Here is a 26131-nt window from a genome sequence, read left to right as displayed (position 1 = left end):
GACATCTGGCTATTTTGCTTTTTGTTGTTCCCCTTCCACCAACAAAGCCTCTTTCTGTACTTGTGCAAAAGTCGCATCCGTGTTACGTGCAAAGCGCTTCAGGGCTTGGAGCAATAGGCCTTCCTCAAGGCCCAACAAAATCTGGTGCCGCAGGTGAGCGTCATTGGGGGCCTTGTCTGTTTTGTGATGCCGCAGCTTTGCATGAAATTCTTTTAACCGCAACAGATATGTCCGCGCCGGCTCATCTCACCTTTACACAACCAAAGGTTATTGCTCTCCAAACTGACAATGGGACCTCCTCTACATAATAGAAGATCATTTATTAGTTCTTTATGTCTCTATAGGTCGCTGGCATAGATAGATGAACAAAGATACATTATTTATTACAAGGAAAAACAAAATGTGACCAAATGTAATAATTTCCCGTGTCACACTTTAAGAGCTCTCATGGCACTCTAATGTGTCCTGGCACACTGGTTGAGAATCTCTGCAGTAGATGACCAACAATGAAGGATTTTTCAGCTCTGGTCTAAATTCTGATCTGAATTGAAATGAGTGCCATTGCAAGTTAATGATGTTCATCATATCTAAGTAGAAATGTCTTTGTGGCAAAAGGTTAATCGATGAATGTGTTGATTTTTTTTTTCAATTAAGCAATGAATAAAAAAAAAAATTTCCATCACTTTATTCAAAACCATGACATTATTTCAAACATAAATTACTTATGATTTGGGTACTGGTTTGGTCTGTAGCAAAAATGTTGGTCATTGTTTTTCAAAGTAAATCTAACATTTTATTCTAATTCAACACAAAATAAATCAGTCCGCTTTCATGGAGGATTACAGAAATTAGACACTACTTCCTGTTGAGAAGCTGAAATTCTGAGCATTTAGACAATTTTGAATTAAAAAAAGGTATCTGAACGATTCATTGATTGTAAAAAATTATTATCGATTCATTTACTAATCAATTAATTGTCAATTCATCGATTAATCGTTGCATCTCTACAATGTATTACAATTAAAAACAACAAGGTCCGCGGTAGGTGTTGAGGAACCAACACTGGTGAGAAATGGCCAACTGGAATGAGAGAAGGCATTCATGGATATACTGTACAGTAGTATATACAGTCCAACAATGATTTGTTTATTTTGGTAAATAATTGTTTCTTCTTTCCAATTTCATTTTAAATTAAATTTTGAGAATGAATTATTTTGAGGATTTTGAGGATGTCTTATAGTTGAGTCCATGCACGAGTTTGCGTGAGTATACTCACCATGAACAAATCCGTTCTGGCCCTGAATGATCCCAGTTTTTGAATTCAGGGAAAGTCAACTAGAGCTCAGGTTAACATTAAGAGCATGTTGAACCAGCTTGTTATGATTCCCCCTGATGTGGGCGCAGGGCTTACGTCTGGGAGCTGATTAGCTATTGTTCCCAAGTGTGCCTAATTGCTCAACATTCACTGCACCGCCAAGGGGGAAACCATGAAAAACGAAGAGAGGAGACAACTGACTGAAGAAACAAAACAAAAGACTGGATCATGACACCTCTGCAACAATTTAGTATATACAGTAACATGTCACAGAGCTGACAGAATATTAGTTATTTGGAGCTCAGAGTGGAATTTTTTCGTTAAATTTTTTTGTTTATACACCATTCATACATTTTAAAATTACCAGGTACTTGTGCTTTAGCTCTACAGCCAAGATTCACAAGAAGGCAAAACATGCCCATATGAAGAAGATGAATCTCTGAGAAGGAAGAAGGCCTTAGAGGAGAAGGGGAATCGTAACCATTCCAATTAGCAGGGTGCAGGAAAAAGTGACGCCTTACACAGCGGCTTCCATCAAATCAACCGCCCCCGGCTCAGCAGGGGGAAGAAAACGTTCAAAATGGATTTGCTTCTTTTATCAAGCCCTCTATGACACTTAGTTAAAACTCCTTTGCCGCTGATATGTGCCACTTTGAGGTGGAGTCTGACTGTCTGACATGAGACTGAAAGTTCCAAGAATTTTGGAGAGAGCTACAAACAAGTTGGAGTTGGCTGGCTTTTTCTAAAAGTTAGGAAACAGAACAGGACGGGTTTTGCTTTTCCTGAGCCATGTTTTATTTTCTCTCTCTTCTGCAAGTGTCGATATGGAAGTCTTAGTGTCAGCTGTTCAAGTTGTGCAAGACCAAATTGGACAATGAAAGTAGTTTAAGAATGAAGCTGACAGAGCTGTTCAAGATTTGGTCATGAGACACTCAGTATGTCATTTTTCATTGATTTATTTTAATTGAATCATAAGAAAGGGGCAGGCATGAAATCTGCAGCAGTTAAAATTGTTGGTACCCCTCTGTTCATGAATGAAAATCCCACAGCGGCCGCAGAAGTAACTTGAAGCTGACAAACGTAATGGATGGCTAATGTGGTCAATGGATTGATTTCTACAATGATTCACAAGGTTCGATACCCGCTGCTCACATATAAATGCATGGAATACGTATGACATTCACCACGCATGTCCGTGCAACTCGGAATCAGTCTGCCTGTGCCTCGATCAAATTTACCAAAATTACATTAGACCATCTACGCCTGTATTTAGCTGTGGTCTGGGGCAGTCGTAACTACTTTCATGAAAATCAGGATGTACCGCACCTTACTTGCCCAAAGTGTTTAGTCAAACAACCATAGTCTCATTTCCACCTATAGCCAGTTTACAGTGTCCACTTAACCAAAGAAGCGTTCTTTCCTTTAAGGAGTGTGATTGAAAAATACAATATGCCACACTTTATTTATGAAATTAACTTTAGTTATAGTCCGCTGATAGTGTAGTGGTACACACGCCTGAGTTGTGTGCGGGCAGCGTGGGATCGATTCCCGCTCAGTGACAGTGTCTATGTGTGCCCTGCGACTGGCTGGCGACCAGTTCGGGGTGTAGTCTGCCTTCGCCCATTGACGGCTGGGATAGGCTCCAGCAACTCCCCGCGACCCTATATAGGATAAGCGGTTTGGAAGATGACATGACATGACTTTAGTTATACTGATCATCGACAGTGACGTTCGAGAATATGCCCCCTTGGTGAACATTCAAACTCCGCAGATATTTTCAAGAGATATTCAATCTCCTGAAGCAGTTGGAAAGACTTCTCCATTGCTCTATCACAGTGTTTTTCAAACTGTGTGCCGAGATATTGTCAGGTGTGCCTTGGGAAATGATCTAATTTGTGTGCCTGTGCGGTCTAGCGGCTGGCAACATAATCATGTCTTTACTACATTCTAGTACTCTTCCATACCAGCAGCAGCAGGTAGCCAATTGTTTTTGTTTAGAGACAAGCTAATTAAACTGACCAAACAGGCCCATGTTTCACACCGAGTAAGTATCAATATGAAACATTCTAAAATACTTTTTACTTTGTGTTTATTTAATTCCTATTCAACATGTTATAATATAACGTCATTCTTCAAAGTTAAAAAATGCTTATATAAACAATATAACGCTTATATTGTTAAATAAGCTTTTTTTTCACAATTTCAGCTGCTGGTGTGCCGCGGGATTTTCTCAATGAAATAAATGTGCCTTGACTCAAAAATGTTTGAAAAACACTGCATTTTCACAATCAAATTACTCTGTATTAAATACAACTTACATTTCCGCCAAACCACCAACACCATCCGGTGGCGCACGTGGTTATAAACCGTCGCCACCATAGATGTAATATTACCGACGCACCAAAATGTTATTGTTCGGTGCTAACACTCCAGCCAACAGGTCTTCGCACCGTCATTTACCCGTAGCCATATATGTATATGTATACGGTTTGTAGTCAACTGTCGACGCATAAGTAATATTTGTCTACGTCCTGTCTTCAGCCAACTGCATCCAGAGGATGAGGCGGACACCCCCCCTGGATGAACTCCAACCGCCGCCATATCAGGATGAAAATGGATCCCCAAGGATGTCGTATACGCAGTCAGACCTGGGCGACGCCAAGTGTGATCTCTCACTGACTAGCGGCAGCCCCCACCTTTCCTTTCGCAAATGCACAAGTGAGGGAAGTGATGGCCATGAGACGGAGAGTTATCTCAACAAGGGCTATGAGGAGGACGTACCCAGCGACAGTACCGCTGTCCTCAGTCCAGAGGTAAAACATGAGCTTCCACAAGGAAATCAAGGTCATTCATGTTGTAAACACACCACATGGCTGTCCCTTTAGGAGATGTCTGCCCGCGGTTCAGCAGCGCAGCTCCCCAAAAGCTACGAACCAGATCAGCTTGCAAAATATGGCACTCTTGACGTACTATTTGACTATGATCCGGAGGAGCAGCAGCTGGCGGTGACCATCATGGCGATAACAGACCTCCCCATTCTAAAACACACTGGCAGCATCTCCTGGCAGGTGCACCTGGTGCTGCTGCCCACAAAGAAGCAGAGGGCGAAGACGGGTATCCAAAGAGGCCCGTGCCCTCTCTTCACAGAGACCTTTCACTTTTGCCATATGGAGTCTGAGATGATCAGCAACTACGCCATCAGATTTCGACTTTACAGTATGCGGCGGATGAAGAAGGAGAAGGTGCTCGGGGAAAATGTGTTTTATCTCACCAAGCTCAACCTTCAGGGAAAAATGTCTGTGCCGGTCATTCTCGATCCATGCTGCGCGTACCCAGTAAGTAGGTTCAAAGCAGGTCATTCCTCCTACCTCTTAAGGTCCGACACAATTGTTTCAGGGATGCTGGTTGACTTTGGAGTTAACGTTGTTTTGCCCCATGGAAAATACCGTAAAGTTTGGACTCTAAGCCCTGCTGCTTAAACAGTGAAAGGGCTTATTTGCAAATTGGCCCTCTCCCAGGAGCATCCGCTTCTGTCTCCTCGTGTCTTGGCTTCTTTTTAAAGTCGAAGTCAAACCAAACATATTTTTTTCAATAATATGTTCTATGCAGGCTCACTAGTTGAAACAAGGCATTCTGATATATATTGTGTTTGTGGAATAATAGTTAATCCACCTGTTTTCAGCACTCCCTGGGGCGGCAATTTTGTCACTTCTGTCGACTGAAAATGACATCACTGTTGCTCAGGGCTCAGGTAACGACCAATCACAGCTCACCTGTTTTTTGAAGCCGAACCATAATTTGTCGTTGTCTGAGCCCTGAGCATCTCTGATGTCATTTTCAGTTGACAAAAAAGACAAAATGGCCGCCCCTTGAGATTGCTAAAATGGGTGGATTTTGCTGCTTAACTCATATTCAACAAACGCAATATTAATCAGAATGCCGTGTTTAAACTAGTGGGCCTGCATAGAACATATTCCGGACAAAAATATGTTCGGGTTGGTTTAAAAATAAGTTTAGGTCGCTGAGAATTTGGTTCAGAGAAGGGGTTTTAGTCTTTTAGCAATTTGGATGGTTTGGGTCCACCCAAAGTTTTTCTGTCCCTGTTGCTTCTGCAGAAAAAAAGAGTATAATGTGCAAAGATTTGTACCAGTGACACATCTGAATGTTCTAAAACTTGCAGGGTGCTGAATCCCAAATCAGTCTCTCAGATATGACGTGCAGTGAAAGTGCCTCGTCGTTCCCATCAGTCAGTCAAACTGCCACACCAGAAATCCTGGTGGGCCTGGTTTACAACGCCACAACAGGACATCTCTCTGTGGAAGTCATCAAAGGCATTCATTTCAAGAACCTGGCTACCAATAAGCCACCCAGTAAGTATTGACAAATGTTTTTTTTTTATTAATTTACAGCTTAAAGATGGGTAACTTCAAAAAATGGCACTCCTCAAGAACAAAAAATTTAGTACTTGTGTAGAAATTCAATAAGAACAGTGTCTCTGCCATTGCCATGGATAACTAACGTAGTATCAGGGCTGGGTACTTTACCCTTCTTTGCCGGTCCGTCCTCCGTCCGCAACCTGGTGCCCTTCAGTCCTCGTCCCTCCGTCCATATTCATAAAAATTTGTGTTCTCGTCCTTTTAACCCATTAATGATGGGAGTGCATAACCGTTTTTCTACCCTTAAAGCCTGGAGCGCTGTTGCGTCTTTCTACCCTTAAAGCCTGGAGAGCATATACGTCATTTTCTTTTTGATCCAATATTTGTTCTCTTAACCAATGAAATGCATCAGAATATACACGTGAGGTGTCGTGAGCCCGCAGAGGATTTTCTTGAATTCTTTCAAGTCATAATGGCTGACGCCATCGATCGCGGGAGCTTTGAAATGAGTAACGGCAGTGATATAGACGATACGCTTGTGGATTTTGAACCAGTCGACCAGTAGAACCAGTCGAACATGATATATGGTTAAGACATATATGTTTGTAGACAATGACAATATCTATGTCTTTGTAACAAAATAGAGGATGATAATTACCATTCAATTTTTAAAATTAAAAATAGTGCTTTTCGTACACTGACACTTTTTTTTTACATCTTCAATTGAAACAATAAAGATTAATAAACTCGGGCCTGTGTGCAAGCCACATGTATGAAGTCTCAAAATCTTTTGGAATTATATTTCTGTCTGCTACAGGGGCTGAGATATTATTTTGTAGGTGTTGAATTTTTGGGAAAACTTCAAGTTTTCAAGGGTAATTCCAAAGACGACCTTAGGTTTTGGGGAGCTGTTGAGCCAGCCGCTTTAGGCTTTAATGGGTTAAAGTGCTTCTGTCCTTACATGCCGTCGGTTCACCCGATTCATAATTCTTGCGTGCATTAGCAAGTAAGTGCCTCAATATTAGGTGTTTGGTCATTGTAGGTCATCTATTTCTTGTGAATGCTGTTATTATGCAAAAAACAATATTGTGATGTTTTTTTTAATATCTCTTTTTTTTCTTTTTTACGATATCGTGAGCTTTTATACATTATCGTGAGCTATATATTGCCAACCTCCCCACAACACTGTGATAATTATCAAATCGTGAAGTTCATATCATATCATATCGTGACATCCCTAGTAATAACACAATACTATTGGGTTTAGTTGCACGTTTTCACTTTTTATTGCATTGTTTTGCAATAAAAATAATTACTGCAAAATAACGCAGTAAAAATAGTTATTGCAAAATAAGGCAATGTTATTTTAGGAGGAGAACGAACATCTTCCACTTCCGGGTCATAGCTTTCAGTGTAGTTGTTTTTTTTCCTCATCAGTGAAATGGGTATCCACTAGAGGGCAGACTATGCGTGTGAGAACAATATTGCAGGGAGGGAACGCACATGAAAAAGAGTACCCCAGTGTTATGCAGGCTAGTGATGGGCATAGCAGTTCTTTTAAGTGAACTGAATCATAAGAATCAGTTAATCAAAAAGAATCGTTCAAAAGAATCGTTCACCGAATCATTCATCCCCGCATCCCCCCACCCACACCCCCGGAGCGGACGGGGTGGATTCCCCCCCCCCCAAAAGAAAAAAAAAAAAAATATATATATATATATATATGTATATATATATATATATATATATATATATATATATATATATATATATATATATATATATATATATATATATATATATTGTCCACACCTGATGTTCTACTTATTATAATTGGTGCGTTTGGATTATCGTTGCTAACAAAAACCTATGCGTTTGCATTGATCTACTGTAATCACGTCAGGCAATGGTCGTATTCGTGTTTGGTGATAATGCACCGGACTTTCAAAAAAAAAAAAAAACGCACAAAAAACACTCAAATATTTAAAACCATTATCATAACCATTATAATCGTGGTTATAATAACGGTGATAAATACTAACAACAACAATAATCGCAGTAGACACTATGCCTACATATATAAACATTTGTTATTTTGGAGGACATAACACACAGCCGTCACGCGCCAGGTGTATTTTTGTTTTCACGTGTTACGAAGTGCAGGCTTCTCAAATAAAGCGGATGACTACATGTCTGGTTTAACGTTCTGTTGCGCTGAAATAAAAACAATAATTAATAAAACATTGGAGCACCAAACAAGATTTGAAATAAAAGTACAATTTAATGGCAAACCAACATTATGATGATCGCACCACATTACAGTTGCAGTAGACAGAGGATAATAATATTTAAGTGCACATATGTGTATTGTAATAAATGTTTTAAAATAAAGTTGTCCCATGTCCACAACAACATCATCTCCCAGCTGCTGCAGACCTGGGTGCCTCATCACGATCTGGCGAGGGACTTTAAGTTTGTCAGAGCTCTTATTTGTTTTCATGCACTTGCTCCCGGTACTTGGATGGGCTTAACATTAGCCGTTAGCTTGGAGAAACGGATGCCAAAGAAAGCTTGTCCCCGCGAGCACTAAAGGAGTGGTGTTGGTGAGTGGTTCCTTCCTTGGCGAATCGCGAATCATTCATAGCAAAACTCAGTTCACTCACTGACTGCATGGAGTTCTCGTTCGCGTAATGAGAAATGGCAGCGACACGTTCACTCACTGAATCGTTGGTGAACGGGAAATGACATCACTGATCCCCGCAGCGACACGTTCACTCACCGAATCGTTGGTGAACGGGAAATGAGATCACTGATTCCTGCAGCGACACGTTCACTCAGTGAATCGTTGGTGAACGGGAAATGACATCACTGATTCCCGCAGCAATACGTTCACTCACTGAATCGTTGGTGAACGGGAAATGACATCACTGATTCCTGCAGCGACACGTTCACTCGGTGAATCGTTGGTGAGCGGGAAATGACATTACTGATTCCCGCAGCGACCCGTTCACTCACCGAATCGTTGGTGAACGGGAAATGACATCACTGATTCCTTCGTGAAGGCCAATGGCATGGCAGTATGTTCAATAAATCCCGCTTACATCTGACGTTGACTGCTGATTGGTCCATTGGCTGAGCTCAAATGAACTGAGAAAAGAACGAATCACTTCAGGAAGTTATCTATTCTATTCACTCACGTTCACTGAAAAGATTCCTTCTTTTAGAACGAATCATTCGTGAACGACCCAACACTAATGCAGGCGTAAGAGGCAGTCTTCCTTTTTAAAAGAACCCAACATAACACGTCAGCCGGGATTTGACCCGGACCTAGCTCCGTCCTTGCTGAGTCTGTCCTTTTTAAAAGAATTCTCATGCTCCGTCCGACCGTCCACAAAATGGGCGTACCCCCCCCGTCCCTGGGATGGAATGCCCACCTCTGCATACTATCAAAACATTTGTTTTACCTAAAATCTGGTTTTATCAACATATTTAAGGTACTACAGTATATGTTTCAGTCTGGTTTGATCCCTGTTTTGTGTAACTTCCTTGCTGGGCTCCACAGTGGGTTTTAGGGCATCTAAGCAGCATGTTCAAACTGAAACGTCCTCTTTTAAACTTGGTGTCATGTTATGTAATTTTTTTACCCTGTTTTCTTCCCTTGCTTGTTTTGTCTTTGCCTAAAATGTTGTCATCCTGTACCACCTATTTGACACTTTGGTTCGCTGTTTTTCTTACTGCTGCCCAACCCTTGTTGTCAGATGGGCTGTTCTGTTGTCTAAAGCACTTGATAGGTGGACAGGTTTATATTATCAGAGGTGAGTGTCTACCCCTGCTTCAAATTACACACCTTTCAATGTTTTATACGCCTTCATGGATGTAGATCAAGCAACTAATTGAGTCGATAACTAATGTTGCACAAGTGTTGAGTTGGGTTCCCATTTTAAAAGCTTGAATCATTTTACTCAAATTTTGCCAACTCATCCATGAAGACAGACAAGTGGTCATTTTAAACCTTAATACTTCCTTGCATGTAGCCACCTCCCTCACCGATCTTATGTATCGCTCCTATTTAGGGATGTCACAATATTGGCAATATCGTCATGTCGTGATATTAAAATTGCCATGATATTATTGTCGTCATATCACGATATTAAGAGGTGCAAATCTGTTTAAAAGCCTACGTTTCCATTTTTGCAGTTCCAGTACCCTCTGGGGGTTAGTTTGTTAGTGCAGTTGAATTTTATGCTTGTTTTTGCCACCTAAGACCCACGCTAATCGACAGATGAAGTGGTACACATTTGAGTTCCTCCACAAATTGACCCGATTCAGAATGTGTTCATGCATTAGCAAGTAAGTGCCTCAATATTAGGTGTTCGGTCATTGTAGGTCATTTATATACATTGAGTTAAATGTTAACTGTACTATTTGAACTAGATGTATAATTAGGACCACAGCTAATTACCATTGTGTAGAGACATTTACATGCAACTGCTCATGTTTATTTTATTTGTTTTTCTGTTCTACAGAACCCATACACACACCCACACAACCAAACTAAACAGAAATCAAACTGATTATTGCTCAACTGAACAAAACTATGTTCTAAGCAATAAAAGGTTCCATTTAATCAGTCATACCGGTAAATACTTTTCAACATCTCCGTCGGCCTGCTTCAGCCGAACACAGCATTGTGAACTACATGACCATGATACTTTGCGCTACCGAGGTAATAGGAGCACATGACTGGCCAAGCCTATTGCTTTGTCAATGACGTTATTATGTACAAAAACAGAATATTGTGATGTTTTTTTTTTTTTTAATGAGCTCTTTTTTTCTTTCACCATCGTGAGCTTTTATACAATCTCGTGAGCTTTTTATATATCGCCAACCTCTCTACAATATCGGGATAATTATCATGTCGCGAGGTTCATATCGTGATATTATCATATCGTGGCATTTGGATATCGTGACATCCCTACCCCTATTTGTTCTCATCATGCCTGAAATCCTGTTTTCACTTTGGCATTTCACTGTAGTTCTAACCCGTTTACCAGTACTTGCTGATCGGCTTAACTGTGTACTTTGGCATGGCTTGGCTGCAAATGTTTTTTCACTTGTGCATACAGCACACAAAACTTAAACTGGACTGTAGTGTTTATGTAGAGCATAAATATTCATGGTTTTCACACTGTTCAGCAATCATAAATTAATATGGTTCACTGAATGTGACAAACGAGAAGCATTGGCATTGTGCTGGTTGTACTATATGTTCTTGAGTAGCATCTTTAGAATATTGTGTCTTTTTATATGTAGGAAATGCTCACATCCGGCAATACAGATACAATATCTTTGTGCAAAATCTTCATGTGTGACTTGAATGACTTTTTGTCTTACAAAAGGGGAAGCAGCCTGGTGAATGATGCAAAGCAATTTCAAAGCTCTTTTTTTTTCTTCAAAACAGTAGCAAGGCTGCATGTCAAGTTAATCATCAGTTGCAGCCCCTCTCATTCAGCAACAATACCAAAGTGCCTTGCATCGCCGTTACTGACCACTTAAGACATCCACAGCTCTTCAGAGCCCATTCAACATCCGTCAAAAAAGAAATCAAGGCTATTTTTTCCCGCAGTGTTTTTATGTCAAAGAGAGCAACTGAATGTATCTTTCAAGGCTGCGAGCGAGTTATTGGAAGGCAGCTGGCACTCGACAGTATGAAAGCCTGAGCTATTAATTCCGTTGACTCCGTTGACGAGGACTGCAACACACAGTATTATTGTGTACTTGTAGATGAGGGGCGAAACACTCTTGGAGCCGTTTTGATTATTTCATTTACTTTCATTCCTGCCTCGTTTGCTTTCATTTGTATGTGCGGCTTCACTAGTTTTACCAGGTTTTTGTGATGTAAAGAATGAGACCAAGATAAATCATCAGCATTAGAAGAGGAATCCATTGTATTTGTTTTTTACACACGTGTACACCAGATTTGACCGCTCACAGGAGTGGACAAACGCAAACACACAGTGTTAGTGGCACACACTCTAGCAGGGGGCTACTTCAGCACCCAGTAAACCGTTCAGGTTATTGGTGTCTTGCTCAAGGGCACCACAGCAGTGTGTCCATGTGATGTTGGGGGTGGATGATCTTCAACCAGGGTCCCACAGTGGCAGGCGATGAACATCTTAACCACTTGGCCATGGCTGCCCCATTAATGTGAACCGTAACCTATAAAACTCATTTGGAAAAAAAAAGTTTTCAAGAGGGGGAAGTAAAATTATTTATCTCAATGAATGTGGTTGCATGGGTGTGCCCACCCTCTAATAAGTGTGGCTGCAGTTAGAATCAAGCTGTTTAAAAATTCACTTTAAATGGGAGTCAGCACTCACCTGACACGATCTGACGTGTCTCTCATTAACCCCAAATACAGTTGAGCCGCTTGACTTAGCTTTTCCTGATATTTTTTGCTTTCTTTTTTATGATTTTGTGCCTCCAATGACTGCTGTTTTGAACTGTTCATAATTCCCTCCACTTTGTCTAAAGCCCCAGTTCCAGGTAGCCCATTATGGCCTTGTGCGCATAACCGCGTTTCCACCACTAGAGCGCTGTTGAGTCTTTCTACCTTTAAAGTCGGGAGAGCATAAATGTCTTTTTCTTTTGTTAATCCAATTCTCGGTCTCTTAGCCAATTAAATGCATCCGAATATACATGGGACAGTGTTGTGAGACCGTGGAAGATGTCCCGGAATTTTTTCAGGCATTAATGGCAATTCAGACGTTCGCGGGAGCTCTGAAATAAGTGACGGCAGTGATATAGATGACGCGCTTGTGGACTTTGAACCAATAGAACCAATCAAACGTGATATGTGGTTAAGATATATGTTTGTAGAGAATGACGATATCAGCGGTTTTGTAACAGAATAGAGGATGGATGGTAATCACCACTCGATTTTTTTTATTTTTTTTTATTAACCCATTCACTGCCATTGACAAATGTACTTGTCATTTCACAGTCCAGCCATTAAATCCCAGGAACTTATTTATATTTTTTTCAAATTTTTTCAAATGTTAGGGTAAAAGAGGGTCTAAAAATGCCTGGCAGTGAATGAGTTAAAAATAGTGCTTCTCTTGCACTGACACTTTATTTTTACATCTTCGATTGAAACAGTAAATAGTAAACTCAGGTCTGTGTGACAGCCATGTGTAAGCTCTCAAATTCTTTTGGAATTATGTTTGTATCTGCTGCAGGGGCTGAGATACCAATTATTTTGTACTTGTTCAATTTCTGGGAGAACCTCAGGTTTAAGAGGGTGATTCTATAGTCGCCCTTAGGTTTTGGGGAGATGTTTAGCCAGGCGCTTTAGGCCTTAATGGGTTAGAGAAAAGCAGCCCCAAAGGATCATGCTGCCACCAAAATTGCTTCACTGTTGGTATGGTGTTCTTTTAGTGATAAGATGTGTTGTGTTTGCCCCAAACATACCTTTTAGAATTAATGGCTGAACAGTTCAATCTTGGTTTCAACGAACTGTAACAAAACATGTGGTGAGTGAAAAACAGCAGTGGTTTCTCCATCTGTTAGTTAATTAGCAAATACTCCTTTATGGAGGGCGACAGCTGGGCAATAGTGTTAGAATTTGGGGCAGAAGAAAGTCTAGTTCCATCAATGCCATAGAAATGTGAAATCTGGTATTCTTCATGTTTAGCTCATGTGCCAGCCCTCGAGCTGACTCAAGTCTTGCACAGTAATGTATGTATGGCACTTTTGGCATTTTTGGAAAAGAACACTTCAGTAGATTGTTCCAACAAATGATAAAAATTCTGACATCACAAATCATTTGTGATTTAATATAAATAAACAAAATAGCTAACAGAACCAGCAACATATATATTTTTAAGCACATGATCTGTTTGCGTGGCCACTAATCCGAGCGAGGCAGAATGAAATCTGCCTGTCACCATTGTTGTCATCTTTTTATGAATAATCATTTCTTTTAGCAGAATATGCTCATCCTCTACCTATAGGCAGACATCTTGGTAGCTTTTTCTAGTCCATTTTATCATTAAAAGTATGTTCAGGTTAGACAGTTGCATAGCAACAAGACCGAAGAAAGGCTTTTTGTGCCCTTTGAGTTCTTTTCTTTGTTATTAGGATCACTTTGCGATAGAGCAGGGGCAAAATATCCTACACAGTCGTGATCTCACACGTAAACTGCTGTGGCGTTACTTGGAGAAAATGATTAATGAGAATAATGTCTCTTCTTTTCAATGCGTAGGATTTCATTCAGGCAAATGAGAGACATAATGATTTTGCACAAATGACCGATTTCTTCAAATGTATGTACGTTTGTATGTATGTAGACAAATGATGTCTGTCTCTAATTGTGCATCTCATTATTTCTTTTTGTTCAGACACATACGTTAAGCTGACCTTACTGAACTCCATGGGCCAGGAGATGTCCAAGTGTAAAACATCTATCTGCCGAGGCCAACCCAACCCAACCTACAAAGAGACGTTTGTCTTCCAGGTTGCCCTTTTCCAGCTATCGGATGTAACGCTCATCCTCTCTGTCTACAACAAACGCAGTATGAAACGCAAGGAGATGATTGGCTGGATCTCTCTCGGGCTTAACAGCTCTGGGGAGGAAGAGCTCAGCCACTGGACTCTGATGAAAGAGTCCAGAGGACAGCAGGTTTGCCGCTGGCACAGTCTGTTAGAGTCCTGACTGCACTACAAACGTTCACAAGAATATGACCACTAACTTTCCACACTTGTCATCTGAGCTGGGTAAAAAAAAAAAAAAAGATGGGAACAGATGGGACTCTTTTCCTCAAGAATTGGGGTGTTGGTGATGAAGCTGAAGCAACCATTACTCACTTTTGAATTGCAGTCAAATTCATTGCAAGCTAGAAACACAGGAATATCATATATCGTCGCTGTCATGTGAAAAACACTTATCTCAATTTTTTTTCATTTTCTTATTTCTACCCGAATCAAGTTTCTGCATTACAGACATCGCATTAATGTGAAAATTAAAAAAGTTTCAAAAATTGGAGATAAATGTTGGGCGGCACGGAGGACGACTGGTTAGCACGTCCGCCTCACAGTTCAGAGGTCGTGGGTTCGATCCCGGCGCCGGCCTCCCTGTGTGGAGTTTCCATGTTCTCCCCGTGCCTGCGTGGGTTTTCTCCGGGTAATCCGGTTTCCTCCCACATTCCAATAACATGCATGGTAAGTTAAGTTGATTGGACTCTCTAAATTGCCCCTAGGTGTGATTGTGAGTGTGTATGTTTGTTTGTCTCTGTGTGCCCTGCGATTGGCTGGCAACCAATTCAGGGTGTCCCCCCGCCTACTGCCCGAAGACAGCTGGGGTAGGCTCCAGCACGCCCGCAACCCTTGTGATGAGAAGCGTCATAGATAATGGATGGAGATAAGTGTTTTTCACAGGACAGCGACGATATTGTATTCAGAGAAAACATGTACATGGTTGAACAATTACAGTGGAACCTCCAAGATTGAACACAATACACCCCACTATGTCTGAACTCTGATTTGTTTCCCAAGAGATGTTTTATGTAACATTTCAATATGTACACTACATGTCATAGACACTCACAGAAACGTTTAGGGCTAATGTATAAGGATTATGTATTTCCATTGCATATAAAATTTTCATCGATTTAAACTACTTAAATGTAACAGAGGCCAATAATCTCTGTGTTAGTGTCTGTACATTTGCCAGCCAAATGTAAAATGAAAAAATTAAGAATGAGAGTTTTGTCAAATATCTAATATATCCAATGTTTTGAATAAACAATGACAGAGTTACGTATTCAGCATTAGTTAATCCACGGTGTTTGAAATACTTAGGAAAAAGTGTACAAAGTATGTAATCTACGCACGCACCACTTTCGCATTTGGGGCACGACAGCGTGCTATGCTAACATGGCAATAACATTGATAGCATCAAACTCTTTAAAATATACTCACCGTCTGCTGGAATGACGTCAAGTCACCATACATGATGTATTATCTTTCGATTTTGTCCAGGCATCCAAGTATCGGCATTGCCAAAGTGATCAAAGCATCCTTATTTGATTTAATGAGCCAGTTGCCGTTTCACAGTACATACAGGGCTACAGTTCATACTGTGTAGGCTACATTATGCAGACTTGCATGGCTTATTTGGACACGTTTAACTCAACTTTGTTTAGTGGGCACAAAAACAATCACAAAATGGCATAGAATGTCTTAATAGTCATGTTCTGTGGTGAAGAGGCAACAAATTGAGGTTATGAAAACATTACAGACAATCAATAATAAAATAAAAATAGTGACAAGCATTTCATCGCTGACCTGTGAAAAACACTTTCGTCCGTTTTTTCCATTCCATTTTTACGTGAATGGGGTTTCTGCGTCACAGACGTCCCATTAACTCATTCACTGCCAGACATTTTCAGACCCTCTTTTACCCTAACGTTTGAAAAAATTTGAAAAAGAAACAAATAAATCCCTGGGATTGAATGGGTGGAATATGAAAAGACAAGTAAATTCGTAATGTGAAAATTACCAAAAATTACACATTTGGACGTACGTTTTTCACAGGACAGCAACGATTGTACTACTAACTGCAGGTTTAGAATAAACGTTCGTACAGGTCGCGGGTTCTTCAATCCTCGTAAACGCATCTTTGTGACAGAGCGGCCATCCGTTGCCCCGCTAGCTGGGTGCCACGAAGGGAAGGAGGGGGAAAGAGTGAGTGAGTGAGTGAGTGATATACAGACATACTCTGGAAAAAATATGTTTGGGTTGTGAAGGATCTAAATCTATATGAATGGCTTTATATTAGTCAACAGGCTAACCAAAAACCAAAATGGGAATTACACATCGCATAATCAGTTAGAAGTCTGAGTCAGCGTGCACTGATCTGAGCACGGGACCAGCTGGTGAAGATCAGCCCCATAGGCAGGGCCAGCCAGGGAGAAGACCAGCCCACATTATGTTTAGATTTTGAAGACAGTATAAATGTGAGGGCTGCATGTTAGACCGCGCCCCTTTTTCGCAAGGATGGAAAAGCTGCCCGGATCTGATTATTGTATGATTCCTAAACTTCAGAGATGGAAAAGAAATCTGATTATGAAAATTAAATCGACCTGTACTTACACTGGATACATTCTCGAAAGATAAAATGAACATGCATTGAGTAAGTAGTTGTTTTGTAAATTGCTAATTGGGCTTATGGACTCGAGACCTACAAAACATTCCAACAGTTGAATTTCCTTAAATACTTAGAAAGAGGTTCATGGACTTTATCCTATTTACATGATATGCATAAAGTTGATATATTTGACATATCTCAAACCAATACATTTCAAGTTTCAACCAGATATATGTATTTGGCATCTATTATATATACTGTATATCTGATATTGCATCAAGGATTAGTCATATAGTAAATTGTCAGGGACACTGACACAATTAGAGACAGATGTACCAAAAGTAGCACATACCATCTGCACAATTTATGTAAGAAGGAGGATGATCAGAGAGGACTCATGAAACAGAATACTAGATTATTTACAGTGCAACAAAATTCCGCACAAGTTCATCATCATCATCGGCGGTCACTCGTTGTCGAGTGTGACTGTCGTCCTTCTTGGTCCTTGTGGGTCTTCAGGTGGGCGTGGAGGCCGATCCTGGACCCGATGACTCTGGTGCAGTGTGGACAGGGGAATGCAGAGGTCGTGGGTTTGGGTTGGGCCTGTTTGGTGGATGCTCTCTCCTTCCTGAGTCTGCGCTTGTCTTGTGCAGCATGGCGGAGGTCATCATTATACTGTGCAGCACCCTCACGGACAAGGTTTCTCCAGGCGACTCTGTCTTTTGCTGAGTGTTCCCAGGTCTTTAAGTGTATGTGGCACTTCTCTAGGTTGGTTTTAATGTTGTCCTTATACCTTTTCTTTTGGCCACCAGGGGCCCGTTTCCTTTTAACAAGCTGTGAATAGAGAACCTGTTTTAGGAGGCGAGAGTCAGGCATACGAACAACATGGCCAGTTCATCTGAGCTGGTTTTGGGCGATGGTGGTGATGATGGTGGGAATGTCAGCCTCCTCCAGGACACTGGTGTTGGTGCGTCGATCCTCCCAGCTAATCCTGAGGATTTTCCGGAGGCATCTCTGGTGGTACATCTCAAGTGCCTTTGGCGCCTGCTGTATGTGGTCCAGGCTTCTGACCCATACAGAAGGGTGGGGAGTACCACAGCTTTATAGACCTGCATTTTGGTCTTAGCTTGCAGGTCACAATTTTCAAAGACTCACTTCCTCAGTCTTGAGAAAGCCCCACTGGCACAGCTGAGGCGATGGTGTATTTCGTCATCTATGTTGGCTCTTGAGGACAGGAGGCTGCCAAAGTATGGGAAGTGGTCCACATTTTCCAGTCTGGTGTTGTTGATGGAGATTTTTGGGGGTAGGACAGGCATACTGCTGTTTGGTGGTGGTTGGTGGAGGATCTGAGTCTTTTTTATATTGATGGCTAGACCAAGCTGGTTGTATGCTTTCGCAAAGGCAGATAAGGTACACTGTAGGTCCTCTTCTGAGAGAGCTACTAGGGCGCTATCATCTGCAGCTCCATGATCGATAGGGTGGTGGTTTTGCCCTTAGCCTGGAAGCGATTGATGTTGAGGAGTTGGCCGTCAGTCCTGTACATGACGTTGACTCCCTGGGGCAGATACTTGCAGGTCGGATGGAGGATAGCAGCAATGAAGATAGAGAATAGTGTTGGAGCAATGACACATCCCTGTTTGACTCCTGTGTCGACCCGGAAGGGTTCAGTTTCGTCTCCACTGCCACTGAGTACTGTGGCTGACATGTTATCATGCAGCAGTCTCAGTACCCGGATATACTTGTCTGGGCAGCCCATCTTTGCTAGGACCAGCCAGAGGACCTGACGGTTCACTGAATCAAAGGCTTTGGTGAAGTCTATGAAAGCTATGTATAATGGCAGATTTTGTTCCCGGCATTTTTCTTGCAGTTGGCGAGAAGTGAAAATCATATCTGAGGTGCCTCTGTTTGGGCGAAAACCACTCTGAGATTCAGGAAGGATGCTTTCTGACAGGGGGGTGAGCCTGTTTGCCAGCACCTGAGCAAGGGCTTTCCCTATGGTGGACAGGAGAGAAATGCCACGGTAATTCCCGCAGTCTCCCTTGTCTCCCTTCTTAAAGATGGAGACTATTAGGGTGTCCCTAAGATGTGCTGGGATTTTCTCTCCATCCCAAATTTTGAGAAGAAGGGCATGGATGTGCTTAAGCAGATCAGGTCCGCCTTTCTTCAGAATCTCTGCTGGGATACCATCAGGCCCAGCACCCTTGTTGTTTTTCATCTGCTTAATGGCATCTTGCACCTCAGCCAGGCTGGGTGGATCCCCCATGCCCTCAACAATGGGCTGTTGAGGGAGCTGATCTAGGGCCCCCATGTCAGGAACGGTGTCCCTATTTAGGAGGTCCTCGTAATGTTCCCTCCACCTGTTTGTTATTGCCTCCTTGTCCTTAAGCAGCAGGAGCCCATCCTTGGAGCGAAGGGGGGTTAGGCAGCGGTTGCTGGGGCCATATACCGCTCTTATGGCTTTGAAAAACCCTCTTGTGATTCGGCAAGCTGCTGGATCTCCAGAGCCTTCTCTGTCCACCACTGGTTCTTCAATTGCCTGACTCATGTTTGCACAGCTGCCTTAGCTTTTGCATGGCTGCTCTTTTGACCTTGCAGTGGATGTTATTTTGCCAAGTGATAAAGGTTTGCCGCTTGACGTCAATGAGCTGCTGAATCTCTGTGTCATTCTCATCATACCAGTCCTGATGTCCCCGCTTTTTGTGACCAAGGATACTTCTGCAAGAGTTCATGATGGCATTAGAAAGTGTTCTCCAGTGTCTTTCAGTATCCTCTGGGTACTGTTGGGGCAGTGCTGCAGCAAGGGCATCCTGCAGTTGCTGTTGGTAGTTGCTGTGATCCAACAACTCCATGTTAAGTTTTGGCCGGCTCTGTCCTTTCTGCATCCTCCTCTTCCGCTTTAAGTGGATAGACATGATGGCACAAGTTAAACAGTAACACACACAACTACTATAAGACAACAGGAGAACACAAAGAACACAAAGAAGTAACATTAATGCTAAAACTCTCAGTTAGCTTGCATTCTGGGGAAGTGCTTCTTCAACTTCTTCTTGTCAATATCAAATGCTGTTGACAGGTTGCGTTACCGCTACCTAGTGAAAATGTGAAGCATATGAAAATATTTATGTAAACCTAATGCAGGGGTGGCCAAGTCCGGTCCTCAAGAGCCACAATCCAGCCTGTTTTAGGTTTTCCCTACGGCAACACACCTGTTTCAAATAAGAATAATAAGGCCTTTATTGATCCCACAGTGGGGAAATTTTCAGTGTTACAGCAGCAACATCACACAGGGACGGCGGAATAATGTAGCCATTAATGTATAACATTAACGGCAAACATTCAGGATCAAACCTATGTAAATATACGCGGTAACTATGTGTATATACACATATAATTTACACACCAACATACATCTACATAAAAAGTATGAGGAACACTAATTTTACCCTGTACATAGTACAGAGGAAAAATACTCTAAGTAAGTGACAGTGCTGCACTGCTGCAGTGAAATGTAAGGAACAGCATTGGATAAAAATAAAACGAGACTAACAGTAGTGGGGAATGTTGAGTATTGCACGATACAAGCTCAGGTGCAGGACTGCACAATTGCACTAATGTCCGCCAGTTTGTAGAGACTACACAATGTTCTTGTTAAAGAGTCTGACAGCAACAGGCAAGAAGGAGCGGCGGAATCTCTCCTTTGCACAGCGAGGGTGTAACAGTCTGTCACTGAAGGAGCTGTGGAGTGCTGTTAGGGTGCCTTGGAGGGGCTGGGCCGGGTTGTCCAGCATTGATGACAGCTTGGCCATCATCCTCCTGTCCCCCACCGAGTCCACAGAGTTCAGGGAGCAGCCCAGGACAGAGTGGCCAGTTTGTCCAGCCGTTTCTTGTCCCGGGCCGAGACGCCGCCTGCCCAGGTGACCACTCCCTGGAAAATGACCGATGCAACCACCGAGTCATAAAAGTTCCTGAGGAGTGTCCCCTGAACCCCAAAAGACCTCAGTCTCCTGAGTAGGAAGAGTCTGCTCTGAAATGATCAGCTCATCAGCAAGATTTACAAAAGCCTGATAAGTGACAAATTTAAAAAAAAGGCTGGACTAAGCATGGCCGGAAGTGGATTTTAGTCCGGACCACTATTCGGCCCTCATGCATTTGACGTGGACGCCAGGCGGGCAAATTTCATCTCAGCCTACTCAGTGAAAAGCTTCTTTTTAGGTTTCTTTCTACTGACGCGTCGGCGCGAGCGACAACTGCCGCATTGATTCAGGTGACCGACGCATTGTGCTGTTGGCGACAGGTCTGCGACACATGCCACGCACCCATCAGGAATTGTTGCTGCTCTGATCGGTCCATTATATCACATGTTGCGATGTTATACAGTTTCCCACACGGAGAGGAGAGAGAGGATGGAGCACGCAGCTCGTTGCTGCTGCAAAAGCAAACTAGTTTGGCAATGAAATTAAATGCATCGTCTAGTCATGTCGGTCCCTTTATGGTTGTAGCAGGTACGATATCCATTGTTGTCGCTGTCGTTTTGAAGCAACGCACCCCGACTTGGAACTTAACTGTTTCAAAACAACTTGTCAGGGAGTATATTAAGCTGCGCGCAGCACTCAAATATGACGCTGCCACATCAAGGTGGAGTTCATGCACTTCTTCTGGCGTATTCTACTTCCGCAAATACGCCATAGCAAACATGCTGTGTATAGTGGTTTGCTGGTATGCTTTTATTTTGAAGTCCGGGAACGAAGGGACGTGTGGAAAATGAATAACTTGTTGAATGCGACTTCTGGCCGTTTGTTGGACACAAATAATTATACAATACGACAAAACCAACCCCGAGGCTCGCAATGGAAGTAAGCACACGCAGTTGGGTAAGTAGTAAAGTATTAGTGGTGCATTTTGGGGGTGATAATTTTTATGAATAAGGGCGGGGGGTCACGGCTGGAAGGGTACCCAGGTCAAGGGTGGAGGGTCATGGCCGGACCGGCAAAAAAGGGTCACGTGCCCAGCTCTGCCATTCCGGTTTGATGGCGATCATCACGTGTTCATTTTAGCACCGGTACCCATTCTATGGTGACATCACAAACAAACAAATAAGCGTACACACGCACCAAAGCCAAAGAAAAAAGCAAAGCACACTAATGACACTAATACTTTGAATGCTCACAAAATGTCATTTTGGCCAACCATTTTTTGGGGGGATCCAAAAAAGACTTTGGGATTGTGGACAGTAACTTTAGAGGTTCCACTGTAATGTGCAATTTCTTTTCTGTTCATGTTTTAGTTCACAATTATCCCAATTTGGGATTTTTAAAGCCAACACTGCCAACTCATGTCAACTTTTTTTTAGTCATGTCACGAGTAACAAAACAACACTGAAAGAGAGAACACAAACAAAATAATCGGATATCACTGAAGGGATGTCTTGAATGTCTTGAATTCATTACTTTGCAGCAGACATATTCTGCCTTCAAAAAAACAAAACCCCCAAAACTATTCCTGGATGTTCTCATAATTTGTGCAAAATACTCCAAGGATCAATAAGTAGGGCACAATGTTCACTCTCTTTTTTTGAGTCTTAACTGAAAGCCTTATTTGAGGAGGATGTCCAGTCTTGCGCAAGTGAGCCACTGCCCCCTCTACTGTGGATTGTGTAACAGAAGTACCCGCAGCATTGCATTGCCATGACGATGGCAAAGGGTGGCGCAAGTTGCAAGAAAAGCCTCATAAAGACATTAAAAAGATCAATTGTATTTTGAGGCAGGACATCTTCGCCATGCGGCCCAATTACACTTGTTCATTAGTGTGCGGATCTGTGCATGCGGCGTATACAGCGGACACATTGCTAAAAACAAAGGGCCCTCAGACATGTTTAATATCGCAATTATGTCATAGCTAGCAAAGCACTTTTATGATCCTAGCATGACAGACAAGATGAGACAAATGAAGTGTTTAATGAATATCAGTAAATTAAGACACTTTTTCAACAACTTCCATTCTTAATGATGCCAACTCTGGTGCTACGCGGCTGCGTTGCTGCTCACACACAAAAAAAAAATCGCTTGCCTTATGGCCTCGTCCTTTCAGAGTTTTCTGTAAAAGATGCCAAATCTTGTGCTGCATGATGACTGGCAGAGTACAGCACTCCACGCTCAAACTGTCGTGGAGAAAATTCAAGCTAAGGGTTGAGAGTTGTAAAAATAAATACATTATTTCTGACGTCATGTACAGACAACCAGAAAGTACACAATAATCTTTTCAGTTGCTGTGCTTGTGACAAAAGCTTGCTTTGTGCAGTGTTTACAGTGTTTACAGTGTGCGTGTGTTTGGAAATATGTTGAAAGGTAGAGTACAGTGAGAAAACGCCTGTTGAAATTTTAGGGTTTGGTGTATGTTTCTTTCTTTTTGTTTTTTAATCATCATTATTCCGAAAATAATAACCCACTTCTTGATTGTGTGTGTCCTTTCTCTGAACTAAATGTTTTATATTTATTTTTGTATTAATTATAATGGGGAAGAAAATGTATTTGGACAGTTATTAATAACTCACTCTGTTATGCAGTGCTGCTGACTTTATTTGATAGTATTGATATTATTAATTTATCAATTTGGTTTTTGTTTAGAATAGTTAAAATGTTGTGAGGTTATTCCCTCCAGAGTTAGATGGAAGCCTGTTTTGTATTAAAGGTTTCGTTCGTGTTGATTCCCCCTACGAATCGAAGCACAGTTAGCACAGATCATTGCTACAAAACCATAAAGTGTGAAAAATGACTTGGCTCACGACTTTCACATAATTATTTACATCTAAAACAAACCCAATAGCAATCATTGGCTGTAATTTATTCATCTAATGAATGATTATGTATGCTGGTTGACAACATGAAAAGATGACAGCCCAGTTCCACCAACACAACAATGGTTTTCTTAAAAACAAAAAAAAACTAAACAAAAAATCCTATTCATTGAATAGGCAGGTGTGTCAAAGTGAATTATAGCCCACATTCATGTGTTGTATGCTTTAGATTAGCAGCCGGTCCGTTCTATATGCTTCTCTTTTTCCATCTTTCTGATTCAACTTCCTTGTTCTTGAATGTTACCATGGATGAGCATGCTCTGTAGTATTTGCATTCATCAAGATCCCTCATGATTTTCTTGAAATTTTGTTGATCTCATTACGGAATAGATTTCGTCAAAATGTCTCAATCAGATCTTAAATTCAACTCATTTGAGTTGGTTTTGTTGCCCAAATAAATGTACCTTAAATCTGACTAGGCATTCAAAATGAACAGCAAATTGATGGAACAAGGGGTCCTCCTAGACATGAATTGAGAGTGTCAATAAAAAAACAAACGGAATCACCATCTCAGAGGATGTTCATTCAGTTTTGAAAATATGTAGAAAAAAAATGAGCGGATCACAGACATGGCACAGAATCAAAGTTATTTCAAATGGCTGGCTGAAACACTAAAATAAACCAGGAAAAGAAATGGGAGTCGGTAACAGTTGAGTAGAGGAAAATAATATGAAATCATGAAAACAAGAACAACAAAGAACCGTTCAACACACCACACCACATTGTTGCACCATGTCTGGCTTTTCGACCAACTGGCAGTCTCGGAGGGATGGGCTTGATGAGTGATAAATGGTATTCTTCATCAATCTGGCTCCAATGTTCTCTGATTGCTATTGCTGGGTCAGCTTTGCAGGTTGGAGTCTTGCCATGGACTATTTCTCCAACTTCCATCAAAAATGTTCAATTGGACTTCAATCAACTATTTGTGGGCCATGACATTGACTTTCTCTATGGCTAGATGCACTGTCGTCCTGAAAAAGGATTTCATCATCCCCAAACACGTCCTTCCAATTGTTGGGACAAGAAAAGTGTCCAAAATGTCAAAGTATAACCCTCTCCCAAGTGCTTTGAACTGACATGCAGCCACACATCTTCAATGACTCTGGAAATGTTTGTTTTCATCAGGCAGTCGTCTTCATCAATCTCACTGGAACGGCACAAAACAAAAGTTCCAGCATCATCAATGCAGATTTGCCATTTATGACTGAATATGACTTTCATCCAGTCATTCAGAATGCACAATTGCTCTTCCTTAACCCATTGTAACCGTGTTTTTTTTTCTGTTTCGGTGTTAATGATGGCTTTCATTGAGCTTTTCTGTATGTCAATCCCATTTCCTTTAGGCGGTTCTGTCACAGACGTTTCCTTCCAGTTGTTCCTCATTTGTTTGGCTGTGCATTGTCTGTTTTCAAGACATATTGCTTGAAGTTGTCTGTCTTGATGTTTTGATGTCTCCCTTGGTCTACCACTGTGCTTGCCTTTAACAACCTTCTCACGTTGCTTGTACTTGGTCCAGATTTTTACACAGCTGATTGTAAACAAACAAAACCTTTTGCAACATTGTGTGTTGATTTACCTTCTTTAAGGAGTTTGATATCCCTCTCCTTTGTATCACTTGACGTGTGTTGGAGCCATGATTCATCCCAGTCCACTTAGTGCAACAGCTCTCCAAGGTGTGATCACTGCTAACTCAACTGCAGACTAACGAGTAGATCTAATCTGAAGCAGCTATTAGTTTTGAGAATGGACATTTACATGGTGATTCAATTTTTTACATCAGAATTTATTGATTCCATATTTTTTCCCCCTGGGCTTGGTCTAAAAATGTAGTTTTCTGCCGACCATGTTTTTTTTCTTGATTTCTTTTACTGTTTCTTAAAGCCAGAAAGTTGCCATTTTTGACAAATTTAAAGGGATCATCTGGCCATTTGTCACTAATAAGCTTTTTTTTAAATCAGCAAAATTATGTTAGCTTACATTTTCAATTTTATCAATTTGTTTTGGAGAAATCAGTAAATAACTAATGCCTTGAAACGCCCCCCTCCCCTCCCTGTCTTGGTGGGAGTCATGACACGGATTGGAGAATATTTGTCCATTCAAAATCATTGTAAATAATATCCATCCATTATCTATACCGCTGGAGTGCTGGAGCCTATCCCAGCTGTCTTCGGGCAGTAGGCGGGGACACCCTGAATTGGTTGCCAGCCAATCACAGGGCACACAGAGACAAACAAACATCCGCACTTATAATCACACCTAGGGGCAATTTAGAGTGTCCAATTAACCTACCAAGCATGTTTTTGGAATGTGGGAGGAAACCAGAGGACCCGGAGAAAACCCTCACAGGCACTGGAAGAACATGCAAACTCCACGCAGGGAGGCCCGGGCCGGGATCGAACCCACGACCTCTGAACTGTGAGGCGGACGTGCTAATTAGTCGT

General features: G+C 41.7%; 1 protein-coding gene across 5 annotated transcripts in view; it reads left to right on the top strand.

Moving 5' to 3' along the window:
- The window catches only part of syt14a (synaptotagmin XIVa), a 54309-nt gene extending 29061 nt beyond the window's left edge, over positions 1 to 25248 (top strand). For 2 of the 5 annotated variants that reach the window (XM_086048776.1, XM_086048773.1), the window contains exons 5-9: positions 3857 to 4128; positions 4201 to 4650; positions 5496 to 5685; positions 9429 to 9506; positions 14091 to 25248. In XM_086048776.1, coding sequence (XP_085904902.1) covers positions 3857 to 4128; positions 4201 to 4650; positions 5496 to 5685; positions 9429 to 9506; positions 14091 to 14404 — 1304 coding nt within the window. In that variant the 3' untranslated portion in view covers positions 14405 to 25248. The remainder of the gene's footprint in view (positions 1 to 3856; positions 4129 to 4200; positions 4651 to 5495; positions 5686 to 9428; positions 9507 to 14090) is intronic. The other 3 variants (XM_086048775.1, XM_086048778.1, XM_086048777.1) reach the window with 3 other exon arrangements.
- The last annotated feature ends 883 nt before the right edge of the window (positions 25249 to 26131 follow it).

This window comes from Filicampus tigris, chromosome 13 (genome assembly GCF_054856515.1).
Source record: "Filicampus tigris isolate MCC_2025a chromosome 13, RoL_Ftig_1.0, whole genome shotgun sequence".
NCBI classification, from domain to species: domain Eukaryota; kingdom Metazoa; phylum Chordata; class Actinopteri; order Syngnathiformes; family Syngnathidae; genus Filicampus; species Filicampus tigris.
This window is presented reverse-complemented; position numbering and strand designations above follow the sequence as displayed.